General features: G+C 36.0%; 1 protein-coding gene across 1 annotated transcript in view; it reads left to right on the top strand.

The window, feature by feature from the left end:
- LOC150108394 (protein cereblon-like) overlaps positions 1–19,441 on the top strand; it is a 293,909-nt gene that overhangs the window by 94,595 nt on the left and 179,873 nt on the right. Inside the window, exon 4 of the mRNA XM_090415815.1 lies at positions 8,893–9,060. Coding sequence (XP_090271941.1) covers positions 8,893–9,060 — 168 coding nt within the window. The remainder of the gene's footprint in view (positions 1–8,892; positions 9,061–19,441) is intronic.

The following is a 19,441-nucleotide window of genomic DNA, read 5'->3' as shown; positions in this document are numbered from 1 at the left end:
CGTAATATCCTTATTTTGATGGCGGGCACGAATCATCATGATACAAGTTATTCTCTTCCATGATTCAGGTGGGTTCCAGCTATCCATCCTTTCTGACATCTTGTATATGAATGAAGAAGGGTCCAAACTTTTAAATGAAGAGAAGTGTGTGTTAATACATGTAACTTACGGAAAAATATAATTAATTATAAATATGTCAAATTTATCCTGAACACCCTGTATATATATATATATATATATGTATATATATATATATATATACATACATACACACAACAGTACATTGTGCCACTGCATATATATATATATATATATATATATATATATATATGCAGTGGCACAACCACCTACTTATCCTTACATGTTGGTATATTGCTCAGATTTTTCTCGTAACACTTTTGTATTTCCCATGATTCTCATATTAACCGCGCGTGCGTGTTTATACGTACAAAGTGCATAATATATATATATATTATGAATACTAACATACAGCATGCCATTGTTGACTGATAAGCTGGAAGATTTTATTTAAATGTGCCTATGTGGCCATTGGTGTTAATTATCCTGCAGGTTTGCTTGTGAGATTCACAGCATTAGATCCTGTCACTGATAACACAGCAACCATTACTTAAATACATGCTTGATGCAGTTACATATTCAGATCATTTCTGTGTCACAATTTTTGTATTCCTGAAAATGTCATCCTCTAATTTTATTATTCTCTTTTTTTTTTTCTCTTTCGCTTTTATAAAAAAAGTGAAAGCCAATTAGATTTTCTTTAAAACCAAGCTAAAAAAAAAATTCTTTTTTTCAGAATTTTGTCATTGTTTAAAATAAAACATCAAGAATGAAATTTTGTTTTATTGCAGTATTTTTCCATGAAATAAGATATAAATCTGTTTATTGTAAGGATACATTTTTAAACCCGATCACAATTTTTAATCTCTAATTCACACAGATTTTCTCAATGTCAATGGTAATCTCAGCTGTGTTCTCTGTTGTTAATAATCAGTGAAGTGGAAGGTAGCCAATTTATTGGCTTACTGTTAACTTGGTTTCATAATTGTATCTCACATCTCACAAGCTTTGAGATACAGTTATGAAACCAAGTTAACAGTAAGTCTCTTTAAAGCATACACACACATTTCCTTCAAGTACAGCTCTTATTTAAGAGCTGTACTTGAAGTGTATGTATTCAACTATGTATATGTAGAATACATACTATGTATATGTATATGTTGAATACATATACTTGAAGTATATGTATTCAACTATGTATAATATATTATTGGACTAGTATTTTAGCCAAATCCAGATCATAGAGAGTAATGGAAATAATAAGTCAGCAAGTTAGGAAACACTTCCTGATTAACTGTCATCTGCTATATAGAGGGTTTGTCTTTTCGGGATTTGCCTTTAGCGATGACATCATTTCTGCCCGTTCGGTCAACATCAGTTGACCTTGTAACCTTTAGTTGGTGTTTTGTCATCGCTGATCTGGCATAATCCTTACTTACAGCTTTACATACAGTCAGTGTATATACACTTTTACAGTAACATTCTATTTAGTACATTATATTTTAAATATTACTAAATATTGAGGGAAAAAAATGGAAAATCAATTGCAAAAATTAAACAAAGTGAAATTTTTTTCCACAAGAGATTTTACATAGGCCACACTTTCCTCGAAAAAATAAACTTAAAGGTTTATTTATTTTTCCTTACATCTGTACTTCCCTCACTCTCTGGAGATGACCATGATTCATATTACATAGTCTTTTTTTTTTCCTCACAGTTTCAATATTTCCTCTCCCTGGGATTTTGTCTGACTTCTTATTCTTTATTTAACTTAACTAACTTTTGCTTACTACAGTGTTTGACTTGTGCCCTTTTCTCTCATCATCAGATTTTGATTGACACACATGACACAAAGACACATACTTAGTGACAGCACTTTTCATTCCTTTCCACGTGTACTTTCCACTAATTTGATGCCACGTTCGATCCAACTCATGTCTGTCTGAATCATGGAACTTATAAATAATCCGTGGTATCATGACTTTCGGAACAGAACCTTTTCCTTCCATTTTCCTGAGACTTTCTGCTTGGACAAGAGAAGGCCATCTTCATCTAGGTGAAGAGTTTTGAGGAATAAATTAGTTTTCAGGAATACGATCACCTCTTAATTGTGTCATAAACAATCCTCCACTCAGGATCCCTTATTCTGGGCCTCTATAATATGGGGCTTGTCCCAGTTTTGGTTGTGATGAGGTTTGTAGATGACTCTTCCCATTGTCTCAACACTGCTTAACTTGACTTTGTTACTGTCTTCCTCTGCAGGGTCTGCTAGTGCAACACTGGCAATTACATACGAATCTGTAAAGATTTTTTTTTTGAGACTTTCATTTACTATGGGATTATCGGAAGAGTCATTCATGTCAAGTCGGCACACATCTTTATCCTTCTTTCTTTGTCTGTTCATTTTAGTTCTGTATTTATTCATTGGCTTGGTTCTTTTGTCAAACTTTACTGCATGAGACTTTGGATTGCTGCCACCATTAGGTGCATATTCAATTCCCATTAGGGAAATTTTCTTTTTATTGAATTCACAGGAGAAATTGCATCTCTCCAGGAAATCCAGTCCCAAAATAATTTGAACAAATGCTCATACTAGAGGATTTAGGAAGAATTTGTAATTCTTGGGAAATGTTCAAATTAAACCCAGGCAGCTTAATATCATCCTTTATCTTTCTTGGAATACATATCTCAGTCTTTGAGATGCCCGTTAGTTTGACCGGCTTTCCCAGCTCTATCACGTCATTCGTGATACGGGTTCTTACTTTTTCGAAGAATGACCTCACCCAGTTATTGCTGAGACTTGGGACCGGTTATCCAGTAGGATATTACAAGGTGTCCCTTCTACCAAGCCTTGAATTACTGTTAGAGTATTTTCAGATCTCTTTCTGATGTAGTCCTTTCACTTTCTCGGTTCGTTTACTGAACCTTTTCTAGGGGGCATAATATTTGACTCATACCTTATTCCTCTAGGGGTGGACTTTTTCTTCTTAAAGCAGTTATAAGCTAAATGCCCAACTTTGTTACAACTGTAACATTGGGGAAGCTTTCCTTCTGCCTTTCTCTTTGCTATTCCCCCTATCCTAACATGAATTATATTTGGAGGTTCTTATATAGAGTTCTCCTAGTTGCATAATAATGGCATCTAGTCGCTCCATTACGGGTTGATGTAACCTCTCTACCTCCTGCCTAATAAGCAATTTTAATGCCTCAGTGTCAAAGGAATCAGTTAACTTTGGTATGGCCAATTTTTTTTTTGTCTATAATCTTAATATGAGCCTTATTCTCTAGGTCTACAACTTTTTATTCCCTTTCCTTTGGGGATTTTTCTTCTTTCAGCATATCAAGAACTTTCTTAGAGTTACGGGTGGAATCACCTAACTGTTTAATTGAGTGTACTTGTTTGGAGGTAGAGGCGTGATGAATATCGCGAAGCCTCTCTCTCTCTCTCTCTCTCTTTCTGACCATGAGTTAACACTCCTCCAAGTTCTTTATTTTCTTTTTATATGCTGTCTCTTTCAATTCATCTTTCAATCCCAAGCGAGAATGATGGAAAACTGCACAATCTAAATGCAGCTTTTCCTCTCCAGAAACACTCAGACTATTTGCAAGGGGTCAGTAGCCTATTGTGAAAGTCTGTTACACCTTCTTTATTTCCCTGCATACAATCTTGTAATTTCCAGAGATTGGGACTTACGTTCCTCACCTTGGAATATTGTGATATCAAAGTATCTATAAATTTAGAGTATTCCAAGCTGTCTCTAAGAATAGGGGACGAATGTAAAAAGTTTTTTGCCTTTCCAACCAGTTAGTTTCTAAGAAGAATTGGTAACTGGAAGTCCGACCATCTCCCTATCTCTCTTAACTCTTCTACAAAATTAAAATACAAATGAACATCATCATTATCATCTCCAGAGAATAATGGAATAATAAGGTGAGGATTTATAGTCCTAAAGAACTCTTTGTCATCCATCATTGTGTCAGTGCTAGTAAGTTCACAATTAGTATTGTCAGTACTCATATTTTTACAAATTGCAAATTACTTAAATACTAACTACCTGATCTTTTAGCTAAAACTATCTCGATCCACTTTATTTGATATTAATTATGTGGATTTTATCCTGTTGACTGTGCATTGTTAAATAATGTAAATTTATATTAAATGTCGGCTCTTCTCTTGTTAAATTTATTTTAATTATTTATCTTAAACAAAAAAGACAAAAACTGGTGAGATCTTTCTGAGCAATAAATACAAAATGTTATATTCAGGCAATAACAATCAAGGAAAAGAAGGAGTAGCCATAGTATTCAACACAAAATACGAGGCTAATCTTCTTGAATGGTAGGCAATCTCAAGTAGAGTGATGTGGGCAAATATCAGAATGGGGAATTGGACAATGAGACTTATTTGTGCCTATGATCCCACAGAAGGTTCTACTAAGGTAGAAGTGGAGGAATTTTTTGATGCTTTAGAAAAAGCAACTGACAATGAAAAAGGAAAAGTTGGTCCTTGATGGGGATCTAAATAGCAGAGTAGGAAATGATTGTCAGACATACAAAAATGTTTTGGGTAAATTTGGAGAAAAGAGCAAAGCTAATAATAATGGCAAATACCTTTTGGATTTCTGCCCAGGACATGGACTGGTTATTACTAATACTATGTTCCAACATAAAAATGTGCACAAATTCACATGGAGAGAAGAGGCAAGGAATAAGAAAAGTCTCATTAACTATGTTATTGTTGATAGTGATGTTTTCTCCCTGGTGCAGGACACCAGAGTGTACAGAGGATTTGAAATTGGAAGTGATCACTATTTAGTCTTGAGCAAGATAAAACTGAATTTCATATTGAAAAGAATAACATGTAAGAAAGTTTTAAAGCGAATAAAAGTTGAGCAACTCTCAGATGTGAACTATAGACTAAAATACACAAAGCTTATTGAAGAAAAAATGAAAGAGTTTGAGAACAGGAACCAAACCTTGGAGATTCAGTGGCAAGCCTTGAAGAAAACCTTGATTGATTCAGCTAGAGAGGCATGTGGTGAAGTTGTCTGCAAGAATAGAAAAATTAGAACTCCATGGTGGGCACAGGAAGTTAAAGAGGCAGTGAAGAAAGCATGAAGCAATGAAGTGAAGAAAGCATATCAAAAGTTCCTGGCAAATAAGTCAGCTTGTGCTCTTAGAGAATACAGAGGCAAATGTAAGAAAGCTAAACACTGTGTAAAATTAGCTAAACAAAAGTCATGGTAGGACTTTGGCAAGAACATAGAAAATAAATATCAAGAAGGTTACCAAAATATTCTGGAGGTTGTTGAAGAAGCTAAGGAATGGAGGAAAGAGTGCTGTAACAGGAGTTAGAGATGATAAAGGTAACATGAAAACGGGATAAAAAGATATCCTTGAAGTATGGAGTAATTACTTTGAAAAACTGCTAAATGAAACAAGCAGTGATGACAGCACAGTGGTAAAAAACACTGACCAGGCATGCAGTCAGGAATACATATCCATACTTGAAGTAGAAAAAGCCATTAAAGGCTTGAAATGTGGAAACGTAGCAGGAGTTGATGATATTCGACCAGAAATACTGAAGTATGGGAGTATAAAAGTCTTACAGTGGCTGCACTGCATAGTTCAGAAGGCCTGGACAGCCGGACGAATTCCCGATGATTGGAGTAGAGCTCTAATAGTACCCTTATATAAAAAGGGAAATAAAACTGAATGTGAGAATTACAGAGGTATTTCCCTACTGAGTGTTCCTGGTAAGGGTTATGCAAGTATACTTGAGAAACGGTTGAGAAGAATTCTGGAAGAAAAGCTGGGTGAAGAACATGCTGGATTCAGACCAAATAGAGCCTGTCAGGATCAGATCTTCACTTTACGACAGATAGTTGAAAAATCACGGGAATATACAGGAATACCTTAATTATCGCGATTCTCGATTTATCGCGGTTTATAATTTGATAAAAAAATTCCAATTTTTGCGCACCAAATTTGAATTATCGCGCCCATGAGATGTAGCCTACTACATATGCAACTAGTTCAAGTCACCACTCTCCAGGTATCGCTCTCTTGTAGTGCTTCGTTTTTATCCGATGGCGCCTTCTTACCAGTAACTATCCACCCTTGCCTGAAGTACATGTGGATATTTATTTCTCTTGTTATTTACACCCCTACAATGAATGCTAAAAGAAACAAGGATGATTTCAAGTCTACAGCTATCAAGAAGAAACGTAGAGTAATCACCTTAGAAGATAAATTGCATATGATAAATAAGTATGAAGCAGGCATAACCAAAGACAAAATTGCAAGAGAGTACAGTCTAAATGAATCAACTGTTCGCCATATTTTAGATCACGTTGCAAATTCTGGGGCTTCAATCTAGGACTAAAAGAAATTGAAAAAGGTGATGTTCAGGACCTGCTTCAGTCACATGATAAGGAGCTGGATGATGAAGACCTAATTAACCTCGAGAGAGAGGGAATGTGCTTACGATGCTCAAGTCGATGATAATGACGAACAAATTGACTTGGCACCGAAGGAATTTACCCTCAGATATGGATGAAATGTTTAGAATTGCTGGAAATTTTAAAGAAAAAAATCTTGAATGGCGATCCTAATCTCAAGTGATCACTGAAAGTTCGTCAGATTGAAAATTCCATCCGTTGCTACTGGGTTTTATATGAAGAAAAAAGAAAGAAAAAATCCCACCAGACAACTCTACACCAATTTTTATCTGAGAAAGAATAATTGTATATACTGTATGTACTTGTTATATATAAATAAAGATTAAAGAATAATCTTGTGTTTCTTAATGAACCTTCATTTTTTACTTAACACATTTCTTTTTTACTTGATATATAAAATTTAATTAATAGATTTAAAAAATTCTTGGCATTGATCACCTATTTTACATGCATTACTTATCCCAATTATCGCGGATTCGATTATTGCAGTATTTTTTGTGGCAACAATAACCTTGATAATCGAGGTATTCCTGTAACAAAGATCTGTATTTAAGTTTTGTCGATCTGGAAAGGGCATATGACAAGGTGCCAAAAGAGAAGCTATTCAATATGCTACTGTTATATGGTGTCAATGGGGCATTATATCAAGCAGTACTTAGTCTCTATTTGAGTTGTAAGTCAGCAGTTAGAATTGAAGGAAGTACAGGAGGATGGTTTAATGTTAAAGCTGGTGTGAGACAAGGATGTACATTATCCCCTCTGTTATTCATTATCTATATGGATCACATTATGAAGGAAAGTGGTATTAAACATGATATCAAAATTGGAGATGTTAATGTCAGCTCTTTGCTTTATGCGGATGATGTTATACTTCTAAATAAATCCGCTACAAGTCTGCTAGATTCTCTGACTAAATTCAATTGCTGTTGTAATAGATATGGTATGAAGGTCAGCAATAAAAAGACAAAGACAATGAAAATAGGCAGAATCATTGAAAATGTCAACTGTGTTGTGAATGGAGAACCTGTGGAACAAGTAAAACATTTCAGCTACTTAGGCACGATTTTTACTGAAGATGGTAAATTAAATATAGAAATAGACAACAGAATCAGCAAAGCTGGTATGGTGGGAAGTCAATTGAATAAATTCATATGGAATAAGAGGGAAATTAGTCGGAACACTAAATTAGCTGTATACAAGACAGTGTTCAAACCAGTTTTAACTTATGGATCTGAGAGCTGGGTCAGAAGTAAACACGTTACCAAAGACTAGAGACCTCAGATATGAGAGTCCTGAGAAAGATTAGAGGCGTGAACAGATGGCATCAATGGCAATATCATATAAAAAAGAGGATATTAGGAAAGAACTTGACATTGTCAGCATCCAGGAATGCATTAGCAGAGCTAATCTCAGGCAGTATGGTCACTTAAATAGAATGGACGAGGAAAGATTAGCAAAACAAATGTTCTCTGCCAGGTTGGCTGGAAAATGACCCAGAGGAAGACCAAGATATAGGTGGATTGATACAGTACAAAGTGCTTTAGACGATAGAAATATAAGATCTGATAATGTTGGAGTCTTGACAAGTAACAGACTCATTTGGAGGAAAATTGTAGATAGGAAGTTAGTAATGATGTAAATTTTTCATATAGTACTATCATATCCTGTACACCCTTTGAGAGTACCTGTCAGGAATTTGATGATGATGATCTTAATTTAACTTTGTCTTGACTTAACTTTGCTTTACTTTGTTCATCTTCACTAAGAGTTACACTATCAACTGCTTTAACAAAACTTCTGAAGGTTAATCCTACAATGACCAATTTCCTGTTACCCGATGTCAGCTGTACTAAAACTCACAACTTATGACCATGTTCATTACTGAGATTCAGAGTTGAACCTCTAGTGACAGAATGGCTGATGTTAGTTCAGTGAGTCCACTTTACAATAGACAAAAATAATATACATACAATATTACTTTTAAGTCATTTCCTAAGGATTACAACATCAAGGTAAGCAAGTGGACTATTTAAATATCTCTCTTTACTTTTGTTACATCACTGCTTAACCACTCTGCGATTTTGGTAATACTAAAGCATACAATTATGTTAATAAATACAAATAAGTGTTAAAAATATATCATCTAACAAAACTTATTGATGAAACTTGCATTCAGTTTATATAATACTCTAAAAAATGAACATAATAATGAAAACAATTATGTGAGATTTTTACATCTTATTCATGTCTCCTAATCATGTTATATTAGACTCTTAATATAGAGATTTTTTTTCATACTTGAAATAATGACATAATTTTTGCTCCTGTGTTTACTGTTACAGTTCTTTCTTAGGTATGCAGGACATATAAATCTTCATTCTACTGATGCAGTTGGCACTACAGCAGAAATTAGATCTTATAGAGAAGAAAGTGATGAACATATGGGATTATGTACTCTGCGAATAAAAGCAGAAGGAAGACAAAGATTTAAAGTACTTGATTCTTGGCGACAAAGTGATGGGTAAGGATTATTAATGAGTTTTAATAATTTATATTCACATGTGTATTAATTAGCATAGATTTTAAATAATTTAATTTTTAAATCTTTTTGAAGGAATGTAATAAGCAATAATGATTAAAAATCCTTTGCTTTTATTTATAAATACTTTCATACTGAAACATAGAACTTCTCATTCATAAGTGAAAAATTTTATGTGCACTTGGAAACAGTTTTGAGTAGGTTTATGATGAATGCTTAATTTTATATGATTAACCCATATGAGTTATTTCAATATGTGGAGTTTAAACATAATTATTGAATGTGTTAATTATTTTCAGTTGGCTTGCTAATTCCCACACATTATTTTAACATGGAAAATAATGTTCTTTTGTGGGAAGCTTCTGGTATTGAGACCACATTTGTAACTGAAAAAACTTCCATCAACTATCTCTGATCCAGAGAATTTTAATAATAAGGTGTTGACTCCTTTTGGTAACTGGTATATGGTGATATGACTTCTCGTTACTTTCACCTTTGTATCACGACCTCTGGGTCTAGCTCCCACTGACGAAACCACAATAAAGGTCGAAACTGGTCTGGATAGTGACCCTTTCCATAATGCATAGAATTATACATACCCATAAGGATATGTGCTTTGCATTATGGGATACTATGGCGAGTGATCAGAACTTATACCACCTTTACCACGAGTTGCCCCAGTCCTTTATCCCCAGGCACAAACTTTGTTTGCTTATACTTGGATAAAGGATTAAACCAAATATATAATATCTAATTTGCCATCATCACTAAAAACGGTGCCTAAATAGCTGAAATATTCTACTTGTTCTGTAGGTTCTCCATTGAGAATGCAGCTGAAGTGTCTGCTCCTGCAAATTTTCATAGTTTTTTTTTTTTTTTATTGTGGATTTTCGTGGGAAATTTTTTATAGCTATTATTTAATCTAGTTAGAGAATCCTGGAGATATTCACTGAATGTTTTTATGATGACTACATCATCTGCATAAAGCAAAAAGCTAAGTATGAAATCTCCAGTTCTAATATTAGGTTTAATGCCAATTTCTTTCATGATGCTATCCATATGGATGATGAATAACAGTTGAGATGCTGTGCACCCTTGTCTTACACCTGATTTTTTAAATTGTTTTTCATAAACCATCTTCCTGTATTTCTTTCAATTCTAACTGCTGACTTACAACGTTAATATAGACTATGTATTGCTGTGTATAATATTCCATTTATCTCATATAATTATGGTGTTTTGGAAACTTTTCTCTGGTCACCTTGTATTATGTCTTTTTCAGATCTATTCACGTGATTTCTCAACTATTTGGGTAAAGTGAAAATCTGATTTGATGACCTCTGTTTTGCCTGTACCCAGCTTGTTTTTCTCCAAGTTTCTCTTTCACAATTTTTGTCAGTATCTTCTCAAGTACAGGTACATAACTAATTTTATGGCACTCTTAATTCCAGAGCTTTGCTGGATTAGCTATTTTGCAGACTAACAATGATTATGTAATAATTCATGGTATATGCAGTGTATAAATATTTTTTATTTTATTTTATTTTATTTTTGTGTAATTTCTGTGGTAATAAATAATATATAATTTCTGTGGTAATTCAGCCATTTTTATTTGCACAGTATATTACTTAGTAAATTTTAATGTCTTTCACGGCTCTTTGGCAATTCATGTCACCAGTGGCTTACATCTGTACATGCTGGTTGCATTGTGCACCATAGAACAGTAGAACTAATCCTTGTGAGATTAGATAGGATATTAGTAAGGGTTTTGCAAGAATGCATGAGGGAATCGGCAATGCCTTTGAGTAGATTCTTTAATTGAAGTCTCAGCTCTGGTAGAGTGCCAAGGGAGTGGTAAGAGGTCAAAATAATTCTCTTGCATAAGGGAGATTCTAAGATTGCAGTAGCAAATTATATACCAATCAGTATCTCAGTCATGGTGGTAAAAGAACTAGAAAAATTGCTAAAAAGAATTCAAGAATAGGTAGTAAAAATATGATACTGTGTGAGGGTTGACATGGCTTTGTGAAGGGTTGGTCATGCCTTAGTAATTTACTATTTATAATAGAGTAACAGCTCAGTTAGATAAAGGAAATGGCTACAAGATGATTTTGCTGGATTTTGCAAAGGCATTTGACAGAATACCACATAGAACTCTGTTATGCAAATCAGAACAAATGGAGATGAATATGACACTGGTTTAGTGGATAAGAGAGTGGCTGCTGATGGAATAGCAGGGGACAGAATCAAGGCAACTAGTGGTGTGATGCAAGGATCAGTGCTGGGACCATTCCTGTTTAATTCGTATTGGCAGGCAACATCAAGGAGAGCGATGTGGGCAAATATCAGAACACGGAACTGGACACCGAGACTTATTTGTGCCTATGGTCCTACAGAAGGTTCTACTAAGGTAGAAGTAGAATAATTTTTTTGAGGCTTTAGAGAAAGCAACTGACAAAAAAAGGAAAAGTTGGTCCTTGTTGAAGATGTAAATAGCAGAGTAGGAAATGATTGTCAGACATACAAAAATATTTAGGAAACTTTGGAGAAAAGAGCAAATCTAATAATAATGGCAAATACTTGTTGGATTTCTGCTTAGGACATGGACTGGTTATTACTAACACTATGTTCCAACATACAAATGTGCACAGATTCACATGGAGAGAAGAGGCAACGAATAAATCAAAAGTATCATCGACTATGTTATTGTTGATGGTGATATTTTCTCACTGGAGCAGGACACCAGAGTGTACACAGGATTTGAAATTGAAAGTGATCATCATTTAGTCTTGAGCAGGATAAAATTGAATTTTTTATTGCAAAGAAGAACATATAAGAAAGTTTTAATGTGAATAAAAGTTAATAGCTCTCAGATGTGAACTGTAGACTAAAATACAGAAGCATTATTCAAGAAAAAAATAAGAGATTGAGAACAGGAACCATACCTTGGAGATTAAGTGGCGAGCCCCGAAGAAAACATTGATTGATTTAGCCAGGCATGTGGTGAGGTTTTCTGCAATAATGGAAAAATTAGAACCCATGGTGGACACAGGAAGTTAAAGAGGCAGTGAAGGAAAAGAAGAAAGCATATCAAAAGTTCCTGGTGAATAAGTCAGCTTGTGCTCTTAGAGAATACAGAGACAAATGTAAGAAAGCTTAAGACTGTGTTAAACTAGCTAAATGAAAGTCATGAGAACACTTTGTTAAGGACATAGAAATTAAATAACAGGAAGATGGCAAAATATTCTGGAGGCTGTTGAAAAAGCTCAGAAATGGAGGAAAGAGTACTGTGAAAGCAATTACAGATAAAGGTGACTTGAAAACTAGAGAAAAAGATATCCTTGATGTATGAAGTAATTACTTCGAAAAAATTGCTAAATGACACAAGCAGTGATAGCACTGTGGTAAAAGAAAAAAAAAACTCAACAGGTATTCAATTAGGAATACATATACATACTTGAAGTAGAAAAAGTCATCAAAAAACCTGAAATGTGGAAAAGCAGTGGGAATAGTGATATTCAACCAGAAATGTTCAAGTATGGTATAAAAGTCTTGCAGTGGCTGCACCGCATAGTTCAGAAGGCCTGGACAGAGGGATGAATTCCAGATGATTGGAGTAGAGCTCTCATAGTACCCATATATATAAAAAAGGAAATAAAACTGAATGTGAGAATTACAGAGTATTTCCCTACTGAGTGTTCCTGGTAAGATTTATGCAAGTGTACTTGAGAAACAGTTGAAGGATTGTTGATGGGAAGCTTGGTGAAAAACAAGCTGGATTCAGGCATATAGAGGCTGTCAGGATCATATATTCACTTTATGACAAATAGTTGAGAAATCATGGGAATATAATGAAGATCTGTATTTAAGTTTTGTAGATCTGGAAAAGGCATATGACAAGGTGCCAAGAGAGAAGCTATTCAAAATACTACAGTTATATGCTGTCAATGGGGTATTATATCAAGCAATACTCAGTCTTTATTTGAGTTGTAAATCAGCCATTAGAATTTTAGGAAATATAGGAAGATGGTTTAATGATAAATCTGGTCTGTCAGACAAGGATATTCATTATCTATATGGATCACATTATGAAGGAAAGTGGTATTAAACCTGATATCTGGATTTGGAGATGTTAAGCTGAGCTCTTTATGCAGATGGTGTTATACTTTTAAATAAATCCACTGCAAGTTTGCAAGATTCCCTGACTAAATTGAATAACTGTTGTAATAGATATGGTATGGAGGTCAGCATTAAAAAGACAAAGACAATGAAAATAGGTAGAAACATTGAAAATATCAACTGCATTGTGAATGGAGAACCTATAGAACAAGTAAAACATTTCAGCTACTTAGGCACAATTTTTAGTGCAGATGGTAATTAAATATGGAAATAGACAACAGAATCAACAAGGCTGGTAGGAAGTCAACTGAATAAATTTATATGGAATAAGAGAGAAATTAGTCAACACTAAATTAACTGTATACAAGACAGTATTCAAACCAATTTTAACTTATGGATCTGAGAGTCGGGTCAGAAGTAAAACACTTGACCAAATTAGAGACCATAGATATGAGTCCTGAGAAAGATCAGGGGCATGAACAGGTGGCATCAATGACAATATCATATTAAAAACGAGAATATTACAAAAGAACTTGACATTGTTAGCAGAGCTAATCTCAAGTGGTATAGTCACTTAAACAGAATAGTAGAGGAAAGATTAGCAAAAGAAGTGTTCTCTGCCAAGTGGCAGGAAAAAAGACCCAGAGGAAAACCATGATATAGGTGGATTGATTCAGTAAAAAGTGCTTTAGATGTAGAAGATCTGGTATTGTTGGAGAGTTTACAGATAAGAGATTGATTTGGAGGAAAGTTTTTGATAGGAAGTTAGTAATGATGTAAGCTTTTCATATACTTCTATCATACTATCCTGTACACCAGGAATGTCCAATTCATGGCCCTGGACTGTTAGTAATGTGGCCAATAAGATCTTAAACTTTTATTATTATGTGATGCGAAAAATGTGCTGTCTTTCTTTCCGTTTTGATACAGGAATTTGAGAATAGTTTCAAGATTTCAGAAAAAATTATAAATTTTTTTGTATATTTGCAACTCCATTTTCAGTCAACATAAATACATTAACTTCGAATTTTCAAATGTAATGTATGGAGTTGCAATCAGATATTCAACTCAAAAAATTTGATAATGTCTGTTTGCTAGATTTTTATAAGATGTACATTTCTGTGCAACTATTTTCAAGAATGAAGCATACGAAGAGTGAAGTTAGATCAAAAATTTCTGACAAGAACCTTGAAACCTCACTACAAATTGCAACCACTTCCATCAAATCAGACATTGATGCATTGGTTTCACATGAACAAGGCCAAATATCTTACTAGTTTTGTGTTTATGCTGCCCTCTTTTTTTAATGTTATAATAAAAAAATAAAGGAAGTTTTGTTACTTATATACATTAACTATATTATACATTTTATATGCAGCTCACGGCAATTTCACTTCACTCAATGTGGTCTTTGCAAGCCAAAAGGTTGGACACCCATGCTGTACACCCCTTGAGGGTACATGTCAGAAGTTTGATGATGATATAGGAAATAACCCGAAAGGAAATATTCAATTGTTTGCTGATGACGCAAAATTATGTAGAGTAATAGTTAATCAAGGTGTGGAGAGCTTGCCGAACAATTTATATAGGCTGTCAGGGCAAAAGTTAATGGGTGTCAATTTAATGTCGAGAAATGTAAAGTTATGCATTTTGGGATAAATAGATTACAAGCCATGTATTGCATTGATGGCACTGTACTCTAGGAAATAAATGAAGCTAGAGATTTAGGGGTGGTGGTAGACAGAGAATTAAAGTTTAGAGGACATATTGCTAAGGTAGTCCATAAGATTACTTGGTTATTGAAGAACACATTAACAAGCAGAAAGAAGGAAGTTGTCATTCCTCTTTATAAAGCCCTGATATACCCACATGTAGATTACTGTGCTCAAATCTGGTCCCCTGGATTTCTTGAGGTTGAGGAAGCAGTGGAGAGGATTCACAGGTGAGTGATCAAGATGGTGAGTGGCCTGTGGAATGTTCCTTATAAGGAAGATTGAAGGTGTGTGGATTGCAGAAGTTGGTTGATAGGAGAAAAAGAGGGGATAAGATAGAAACATTTAAGTTGCTTAAAGGGTTTTATAGGATAGATGCAGAGAAAATCTTTCAACACTTGGCTATAGAGACCAAAACAAGGGGTCATCCCTGGAAGTTGAATAAATGTGTGGTTAGTAGAGGTGTGATGACTAGATTTTTTGCTTGGAGAGTGGTGAATGAGTGAGAATGGGTTGCTAGAGTCAGTTGTGAGTGCTTTGTCTGTTAATAGGTTCAAGGAGAGATATGATTGATTGTGTGTGGCCAGATTGGGTCTCCCGCAATTAGTCTTTGGACTCCATGGAGGTGCCCATATAATGATGATGATGAACAGCCTATTTTTCTACCCACTGCAATGTGAAGGCCTCTCTCATTGAGAGAGTTTTGGGGTCACTGTTTGCAGCATGGTGACCCAGTACATATTGGGAGAGCGTATCTATACTTGGGTGAATGAATGTATGAAGGTGGAAGACAATCACAAACACCCATGCTTACGCAGGATTCAAACCCATAGCCTCTTGGCTGGAGAGCGGATACACTAACCACTCGACCACCCAGGCTGGTAATAATAATAATAGTTATAATTATGTTGTGTGAATTCTGTTAGCCCTTCTTCATCCTTTGCATATGGTTTCATCAGCATTGTGCACTTGCTCTGATCTGAGTAGCTTTATCCAGAGCTCTATCATCAACTACAAGTTAAGCACATTTGTCCACACATTCAGTTGCTCCTTTGCAGTTTGCAGACTTTTCAACACAAAATTAATGAATAGAAATTCCGTGACTTTTTTAAACGTAATATTTCCTTCTATTATGTTCTTTAGGATTTTAGTATTATTGCTGTTGACTGTCACTCCAATCAGTGCTGCATTTTTAGATAATTATTAATTATTATTATTATTCAGGCCTCCATGGAGTCAAAAGACTCGTCGTGGGAGGTCCTTCCTAAGAAACACAAAGTCTATCATACCACTCCTTAAACTTATTGACCGTTCTCGCTCTCACCACTCCATCAGGCAATACATTCCATGGTTCAACCACCCTCCATGCAAAGAAACCACTCCTCACCCTCTTGCTCACAGTTTCCTTTCATAACTTCCAGGGATGGCCTCTTGTCATCACTCCTTCCCGCTGTTCAACCAAGCGAAAGAACTCCCCAGTGTCAACCCTGTAACCACCTCTCAACAGTTTAAAAGTCTCAATCATATCACCTCTCCTTCTTCTATCCACCAAACTCTGCAGTCCACATTCCCTCAGCCGATCCTCATAACCAAAATTGTACAGTCCTGAAACCATTTTTGTCATGCGTCTTTGTACCCTTTCCACAGTTAATTTATCCCCTTCAAATCCTGGGAACCAAATCTGAGAACAATAGTCTAAGTGTGGTCTGATCAGAGACTTATACAATGGAATGATAACCCTTTTATCTCTGCAGGTCAGTGTCCTTGTCATAATTGCAGCAATCCTCTGTGTTACCTGCACTACCTTTTGCAATATGTCCTCTAAATTTCAGGTTTCTATCAATCATCAACCCCAGATCTCTTGTCTCCCCTCCAGTATAACTCCTTCCATAGAGTATGCAGCATCCCATCGATATTTCCCAAACCTCAAGCCCTTACATTTTGCTGCATTAAACCGATACCCCCATTCATTTGCCCATCTATCTAGCTTATTCAAATCCTCTTGCAGGGCTGCCACATCTGCACTATTACTAATAATCCTTCCTAGCTTCGCATCATTTGCAAACAACTGAATTTTCTCATTGCAATCCACTGACAATGTCATTGATATAAAGGTTAAACAATATAGGTCCCAGTACTGGTCCCTGTGGGACCCCACTTGTAACCCTCTGTCTCCTTGAAACTGCTCCACCATACACAACTCTCTGATACCTATCAGACAGCCAATCCTGAATCCAGTTGACCAATCTGACATCCAGACCTATGTGCTGCAACTTAAATATCAGCTTATCATGTGGCCCCTTGTCAAATGCTTTCGCTAAGTCTAAGAAAATTGCAGTATATGCCTTTCCCCTCATCTAATGTTCTTGTAACTTTATTATAAAAGGCTTGCATATTGCTAAAGCAAGAGTGCCCTTTCACAAATCTATGTTGACTCTCACAGATAACATTACCCTCATCTGCCCAATGCTGTATATGGTCCCTCACTACTTTCTCCAAGATCTTAACATCTACTGATGACACACACAAACTGGCCTATAATTAGACACTTCCAGTCTGTTACCACCCTTATGCAATGGCACTATCTTACCTTCCTTCCATTCCCTGGGCACCTTTCCCACAGCCAGACTTTCATTGAAAAGCCAGGTTAAAGGCACTGTCAGTTAGTTCCCTAGCACATTCTCTCAAAACTCGTGGTGAAATACCATCCAATCCCAAAGCTTTAATGACATCCAGAGTACTCGGTATCTGAAACACACTCTCCTCCTGTACCTCTAAACCTCGAACCTGCCCTATGCCCTCTAGCATTAAAACTGACTCCTCTAGGATGAAATACTCCAATAAAAGTGTTCATTGAACAATTCCACTATGTCCTCTGCATCAGTCACTCTATTCCCATTTTTATCCCACAATATCATTCTTCCACAGTTATTTCTCCTCTTACTGGCCACATAGCTAAAAAATTCCCTAGGATTTTCTTTGGATCTTAGGGCCAATCTTTTCTGATATTCCAGTTTCGCTTTCCTTACCACACTAGTCACTCTTCTGGCCTGTATCTTATATTCTTCATGCATCTTCTCTTCACCTGACTCCTTATATCTCTTCCATAGCCTCTTTTTCGCATGCAATTCCTGTTTAATATTGTTTGTCATCCACTTTACTCCAAATTGTGTCCTCTTCTTCACTTGGTATACAACTTACCATTGCTGCTAACAAATATTCTTTCACAATTTCCCACGCACTATGATATCCCGGCCTTCGAATTCCTCCCTCCGTGAAACTTCCCAAAGTTGACGTCTAAGACTATTATAATCACTTGCATTATAATTCCACATAAGTTCCCGTCTCTTTGATACTCCTGCATGTCTATTCATTTTCCAAGTCGAAACCATATGGTCACTCTCTCCAACTGGTGGGAGAGATGTCAACTCTTTTGATGCTATAACCAAATCCAAAACTCTTGAACCTCTTGTTCCCTCTGTTACATGTTGCCTAAGACATTTGTCCCTCAAGAATTCTAGAAATTCCATTCCCCTATTGCTACATGCATCTTCCTCTCTCCAATTTATACTACTGTAGTTAAAATCTCCCATAACAATCATTCTTCTTGTACTTGCCAAACTTAACTGTCTAAACATCTCCTGGTCCCCATCCTCTGTGCTCCTGGGTCTGTAGCAACACCCCACTAAATATCCTGTCTTGCCCACCTCTACCTCACACCATATGCTCTCAAAATCATTTGTCTTACTGCCTTCCAAAAGCCTCTACTCTTAGAGGACATAGGTCGTCACTTATCATAAGCAGTACCCCACCACCACACTTTCCTCTCCTATCCTGCCGAAAAATGCTGTACCCAGCAACTTCTATTCCTGTTATTATATACTTTTCTGTCAACCACGTCTCAGTGATCCCAATAATTTTTGGCCAGGCTGATGATATCTACGCCACCAATTCCTCTCCCTTATTCTGAATACTCCTGGCATTAGTATAAATAAAGCATATAAATGCCATTGTTTCTATACCCAGCATTATCTCCTCTAGACTCCACTGGGCTCAGTGTTACCTGATGTCGTCTCCCTTCTCCCAAGTATCAATTCCCACAAGAGGCCACCCCTGCTATCATCCTCCCTGGGACACACTGACTCGTTCAGAACAGCAATCTCTCCAGATGCCTACGTCCTTCCTCATTCAAATGTAAGCGGTCTCTCGCATACAATTCCTCTCTTTCCTCAAACACACTCCAAGCATCCACATATACCAGTCCTCTCTTGTCACATATTCTAGCCATTATGTCATTCAATATTACTGCTCTTCTGCTCAGCTCGTCATTATCATACCTAGGAAACACGCACACTATTTTTCTTCTCTCCGTCTTCTTCTGTATACAGCCTCAAGCAAAAATCTCATATCTTTCGCTGCCCGACTTACATTACCACTCAAGTCATTTGTTCCTACCATCACAATCATGTCATCCACCCTTTCACCTCTCTTAATTGCCATAACTACCCTTTCTATTGTTCCTCCTGGCAAAC

The sequence above is a fragment of the Typopeltis vanoorti genome, chromosome 3, assembly GCF_054136105.1.
Source record: "Typopeltis vanoorti isolate ZY-2024b chromosome 3, IOZ_Tvanoo_1.0, whole genome shotgun sequence".
Taxonomy (NCBI): domain Eukaryota; kingdom Metazoa; phylum Arthropoda; class Arachnida; order Uropygi; family Thelyphonidae; genus Typopeltis; species Typopeltis vanoorti.
The sequence above is the reverse complement of the archived record's forward strand: the minus strand, read 5'-3'. Positions and strand labels throughout refer to the sequence as shown.